At 39.4% G+C, this 6,547-nt stretch overlaps 1 protein-coding gene across 1 annotated transcript in view; it reads left to right on the top strand.

Annotated features, from left to right (window-relative positions):
* Window positions 1–6,547, top strand: part of SIDT1 (SID1 transmembrane family, member 1) — a 229,363-nt gene that overhangs the window by 218,042 nt on the left and 4,774 nt on the right. Inside the window, exons 23-25 of the mRNA XM_006864177.1 lie at window positions 1,130–1,235; window positions 1,327–1,437; window positions 5,497–5,610. Coding sequence (XP_006864239.1) covers window positions 1,130–1,235; window positions 1,327–1,437; window positions 5,497–5,610 — 331 coding nt within the window. The remainder of the gene's footprint in view (window positions 1–1,129; window positions 1,236–1,326; window positions 1,438–5,496; window positions 5,611–6,547) is intronic.

The following is a 6,547-nucleotide window of genomic DNA, read 5'->3' as shown; positions in this document are numbered from 1 at the left end:
ATACATTTAAAAACAACAACAACAGCAACATCTATATGAGACTAAATGGTAACATTTACTGTAAAGCAAAGATAAGAAAGCAAGAGAACAGGGAAAACTAGACTACTGGAAATGGAACAACTAAAAGGGAAATAATGAGAATGTTGACATACTGTATAAAATATGTCCAGTGTCCTGGTGTGGCACTATGGGTTAATATGCTGGACTGCAAAGTTGGTTTGAACCGCAAGGTCAGCAGTTCAAGTTCACCAACTGCTCCTCAGCAGGGTTGCTATGAGTCGGAATCGACTCAATGGCACTTAACAACAACAACCTGATTCTCAACGAGATGGACTGGCAACTAAGTGGTAGCATCAGTGGGCTCAAGCTTGGTAACAATTGTGAGGTTGGCCCAGGACTGGGCAGTGTTTCGTTCTGTTGTGAATAGGGTCACTATGAGTCGGTACCAACTTGATGGCACCTAACAACAACAACAATTACATTAAAAACCACAAACAACTAACAAAAATTAGATAATGTGTGTCAAGCCAATTATTGAGACAGTTCTATTTCTAGTGACCTACACATAAGGTTAAGGAGTCCTGGAGTGGCGCTGTGGGTTAATGCGCCAGACTGCAAAGCCATTTGAACTGCAAGGTCAGTAGTTCAAGCTCACCAGCAGCTCCTTGGAAACCCTATACAAGGTCACTATGGGTTGGAACTGACTTGACGGAATTTCACAACAACAACAACACATAAGGCTACATGATTGATTCAATGATAGTTAACAATAGCATCAGCATCCTAAAGAATTAATCTTAAATGCAAACATAAAGTACAATATGTCTAAAGGTATTCATTGATTTTCCAAAGAATTCTTTATAATAGTGAAAACCATGCAACAAAGGGAAAAAGTTTTAACAAGAAAAGAAAAATGATTGCTTTTATGATACATCCACTTGAGAGACTTTTTCATACACATTAGAAATGAATGGTCTGAATACAATGTAATAAATGAACTTATAATATGTTAAAGTATTTCTTTGTTATTTTTTAATGGACATAAAAAGTAAGGGAGGCACCAAAAAAGCCAATAATATTACAAATCTGCTTTCATGACTACAAAACTGTTTTCTACCCATGTTCTCAGTGCCCTCTTTGGACTGATCTATCGACCCAGGGACTTTGCTTCGTATATGCTGGGCATCTTCATCTGTAACCTGCTGCTGTACCTGGCCTTCTACATCATCATGAAGGTGAGATGGACACTGGGAGCTGGCAGTACTCTGGGTCCTTCACCAGGCAGTGGGGGGTCAACTTTGCCAGTATCCATTTCTCACCCCACAGCTCCGCAGCTCAGAGAAGGTCCTCCTGGTCCCACTATTCTGCATCATTGCCACTGCTGTGGTGTGGTCAGCCGCCCTGTACTTTTTCTTCCAGAATCTCAGCAGCTGGGAGGTAAGAGGACAACCCTTTTTTTCACAGAGATATTTTCTCTCCATCTTTGACTTTTCTACCTCCCTTGCTTAATGTGTTTGTTGCTATTCATCTTTTATTACGTTCTCCAAAATAAAAGCTTCCTGTTAAAGGGGCAATTTTTAATATCCCCACATAAACAACACATTGTTATTATTACCAAGGCAGTCCTTCATACATACATAAGCCCCAGTAAAACTAGTTTCCATTAAGTCAATTCTGACTCATAGTGAACCTTTGTGTGTTGGAGTAGAATGATTGATTTTTTTGGAAGTAGAGTACCAGGTGTCTTGGGTGGACTAAACCTCCCACCTTTCAGTTAGCAGCCAAGAGCATTAACCCATTAACTCTTCAAGAGTTCTGTAACCCCTACAGACACTGTAAATTTGATATTGATTATATATTATCATATGGAGTCCTGGTGTGGCACTGTGCATTAATGCGCTGGACTGCAAAGTCGGTTTGAACTGCAAAGTCGGCAATTCAAGTTCACCAGCTGCACCTCAGAAACTCTATACAGGGTTGCTATGGGTCGGAATCAACTCAACGGCACTTAACAACAACAACATATCATATGGGGAGCAGGATGACTCTATTCTATAAGTACTGAATTTCTAACCATAAGTTTAGCGGTACAAGTCTACCAGCTACTCCTCAGGAGAAAGATGAAAATTTCTGATCCTGCAAAGACGTATAGCAGGGTCACTATAAGTCGGAACCGAATTGACGGCACTTAACAATATATTTTATTATGATCCTGTTCAATGGATGTTTAATAATATATATGTTAAAAATCTTAATTAATATATCTACTGCACCATTCTTATCATAATCACACTTCATACACAAACACTTAGAGGCAGATGTCTGTACATCCATTTCACAGACAGGAAATCTAAGTTCTAGGAAATGAATGAGGTACAGAACTGGGAGGAAGACAGCTCTTCTGGCTCATGCTCACACTTCCCAGGATTCTCTTCAATAATTGGAGCCATAGTCTCTTCATCTAGCTGTCTCTCCTTAATCACTCAAAGCCCCAGATCATCCACTCTAATCATAGAATCAGAGAGAGCCTTCAAAAAGGACTCTCTCTGGGTCTACAACACTCTAGTTATATACATAGAAGTTAATCTGAAAGCTAACTTTTTAAAAAATAATTGTTAAGTACCATCAAGTCAGTTACAGCTTAAAATGACCCTGTATAAGGCTTCTGAGACTGTAAATCTTTATGGGAGCAGAAAGCCTCATCTTTCTCTCCAGGAAAGGCTGGTGGGCTTCAACATGTAACCTTATAGTTAGAAGTCCAGTGCTTATCCTACGGAGCCACCATGCTTCCTATTTTAAACAATAACTTACTTGAAATATAATGCACATACAATACAGTTCACCCTTTTAAAATATTCAGTTAGATTTGTTGTTGTTAGGTGCCATCAAGTCAGTACCTACTCATAGAGGAACTATGTACAACAGAACAAAACCCTACCAGGTCCTGGGACAACCTCACATTTGTTGCCATGCTTGAGCCCATTGATGCTGCCACTTTCCCAATCCACCTCATTGGGGATCTTCTGCTTTTTCTTTGACCCTCCACCTTATCAAACATGATGTCCTTCTCCAGCGACTGGCCCCTTATTGTCCGAAGTATGAGAGACAAAGTTTGGCCCTCCTGGCCTCCAAGGAGAACTCTAGCTGTGATTCTTCCAACACACATCTATTTGTTCTTTTAGCAGCCCATGGTACTGTCAATATTCTCGTCCAACACCATGACTCAAATGCATCAATTCTTCTACAGTCTTCCTTATTCACTATCCAGCTTTCGTATGTATATGAGGTTATTGAATTTAGAGATCATCTGAAGAACAGATTTGATATGTTAAACACTAAAGACTGAAGACCAGAAGAGTTATGGGATGACATCAAGAACATCATACAGGAAGAAAGCAAAAAGTCATTAAGAAGACAAGAAAGAAAGAAAAGATCTTCTGATAAAAAATGGATGTCAGAAGAGACATGGAAACTTGATCTCCAGCATAGAGATAGAAATGCTAAAGTAAATGGAAGAAATGAGGAGGCACAAGAGCTGAACAGAAAATTTCAAAGGTCAGCTCAAGAAGACAAAGACAAATATTACAACAAAATGTGCAAAGATCTGGAGTTAGAAAACCAAAAGGGAAAAACATGCTCAGCATTTCTCAGACTGGAGGAATGGAAGAAAAAATTCAAGCCTCAACTTTTGTTATTGAAAGAATCTCTGGGCAAATTATTGAATAATACAGAAAACATCAAAAGAAGATGGAAGGAATACACAGAGTTACTGTACCAAAAGGAAATGGTTGATGTTCAGCCATTTCAAGAGATACCATATGATCAAGAGCCAATGATACTGAAGAAAGAAGCCCAAGGTACATTGAAGGAACTGGCAAATAACAAAGCACCAGGAATTGATGGAATAAAAATTGAAAACTTTCAAGAAAGTGAGGCAGCACTGGAGGCACTCACTCATCTGTACCAAAAATTTAAAAGACAGCTGTATGGTCAACCGATCGGAAGAGATCCGTATTTGTGCCCATTCCAAAGAGAAGTAACCCAATGGAATGCAGAAATCATCGGACAATATCTTGGATATCTCATGCGAGTAAAGTTTTACTAAAGGTAATACAGAAATGGCTGCAAGCATTCACTCACAGAGAACTTCCAGAGGTTCAAGCCAGATTCAGAAGAGGACGTGGAACGAGGGATATCATTGCTGATGTCCAATGGATCTTGGCTGAAAGCAGAGAATATCAGAAAGATGTTTACCTGTGCTTTATTGACTACGCAAAGGCTTTTGATTGTGTGGATCATGACAAGCTATGGACAACGTTTCAAAGAATGAGTATTCCGGAACATTTCTTTGTGCTCATGAGGAATTTGTACCTGGACCAAGAGGCAGTTGTTCAAACAGAACATGGCAACACTGAATGGTTTAAAATTAAGAAAAGTGTGCGACAAGGTTGTATTCTTTCACCATGCTTATTCAACCTGTATGCTGAGCAACTAATCTGAAAAGCTGGTTTATATGAAGAAAAATATGGCATCAGGATTGGAGGAAGACTCATTAACAACCTGCAATACGCAGATGATACAACCTTGCTTGCTGAAAGTGAAGAGAACATAAAATATTTACTGATGAAGATCAAAGAGCACAGCCTTCGGTTTGGATTACATCCCAATGTAAAGAAGACAAAAATTCCTCACCACTGGACCAATAAACAACATTCTTATCAATGGAGAAGAGATTGAAGTTGTCAAGGACTTCATTCTTCTTGGATCAACTGTTGACACTCATGGAAGCATTAGGCAAATCTGCTGAACAAGTCCTTTTTAAAGTGTTGAAGAGCAAAGGTATCAGCTTGAAGACTAAGGTGCCCCTGACCCAAGGCATGGTATTTTCAATAACTTCATCTTTTCAATTAGATGGGTTGGGGTTTTTGTTGTTGTTGTTGTTGTTTTAAATTTATTTAGAGTTGTGCAAATAGCATCAGAGTCCATTTTAGAACATTTCCCAAGATCCCCAAAAGATACTTCATATCCTTTAAGCAATCACTCCTCTATTCCCCTCAAACCTCTCCATCCCTTCCCCACACCCTAAGCAACCACATTCTGTCCTAATAGATTTACCTATTCTGGACATTTCATAGAAATGGAATCATACAGTTGTGGTCTTTTGTGTCTGGCTTTCATTTCCCAAGTTTTCAAGGTTCATTCACATTGTGACATGTGTCAGTACTTCATTTCTTTTTATTTCCCCAAGTAATAATCAATTGTATGGATATACCACATTTTAATGATCCACTCATCAGTTAATGGGCATTTGGGTTGTTTCTATTTTTTTGGCTTTTTTAAAAAATTCTGCCCTGAACATTCATGTATATGTTAGCTCATGGAGGCTAACTTTTTGAACCAGGTGTCTAATAGCATGTCTTCAAATCCTAGATGCTCCTTCATTAAACAACTGACTTGTGGGAATTCTTGCCCATGTCCTGCCTCGCCTTCCTACAGGGAACCCCAGCAGAATCCCGGGAGAAGAACCGAGAATGTATCCTGCTGGATTTCTTTGATGATCATGACATCTGGCATTTCCTGTCTGCCACTGCCTTGTTTTTCTCATTCTTGGTGAGTTGTGGTTTTTATCTGCTCTCTCTTTACATTCTGTACTCTCTTTTTTTCTCTCCCCATCTTCTTTACAACCTTTTTTGTATTCCTCTTTAATTTCTCTTTCCACTAATCCAAACCAGCTGCCACCATTTGTTCCGACTCATAACAAGCCCGTGTGTATCAGAGTAGAACTGGTGTGCTCCATAGGGTTTTCAGTGATGAGTATTTGGGAGTAGATAGCCAGGCCTATCCCAGGCATCTATGTTGTTTTTGTTGTTGTTGTGAAGTGCTGTTGAGTCAATTCTGACCCATAGCGACCCTGTACAGGGTTTCTGAGGAGCAGCTTGTGAGCTTCAACTGCCAACCTTGCAGTTCAAATGGCTTTGCAGTCTGGCGCATTAACCCACAGCGCCACACCAGGACTCCCAGGCATCTATGGGGAGGCTCAAACCTCTAGCCTTCCAGTTCACAGCGAAGCACTTAATAGTGTATACCACCCAGATTCCCTTTCTAACACCTCATTTTCACTAAGTAAACATGCCATCTTGTTTCTTTTTTTAACTGAATCTTCTGGTTAGATCTTTAGGTCATTTTCTTTTTACTCCAATGTAATAATGCTGAAGCAAATGGAAGAAATGAGGAGGTACTGATGATCTGCCCTGTAAACTTTCACTCAATCCACAATAAAATTTTTAAAAAGGAAAAGAAAGAAATGAGGAGGTATAAGAGCTGAACAGAAAATGTCAAAGGTCAGCTCGAGACGATAACATCAAATATCACAACAAAATGTGCAAAGATCTCAAGTCAGAAACCCAAAAAGGAAGAACACGCTCAGTATTTCTCAAGCGGGGGGAACTGAAGAAAAAATTCAAACCTCGACTTTTGTTATTGAAGGATTCTCTGGGCAAATTATTGAATAATTCAGAAAGCATCAAGAGAAGATGGAAGGAATACA

The sequence above is a fragment of the Chrysochloris asiatica genome, unplaced genomic scaffold, assembly GCF_000296735.1.
Source record: "Chrysochloris asiatica unplaced genomic scaffold, ChrAsi1.0 scaffold00061, whole genome shotgun sequence".
In the NCBI taxonomy this organism is placed as follows: Eukaryota; Metazoa; Chordata; class Mammalia; order Afrosoricida; family Chrysochloridae; genus Chrysochloris; species Chrysochloris asiatica.
This window is presented reverse-complemented; position numbering and strand designations above follow the sequence as displayed.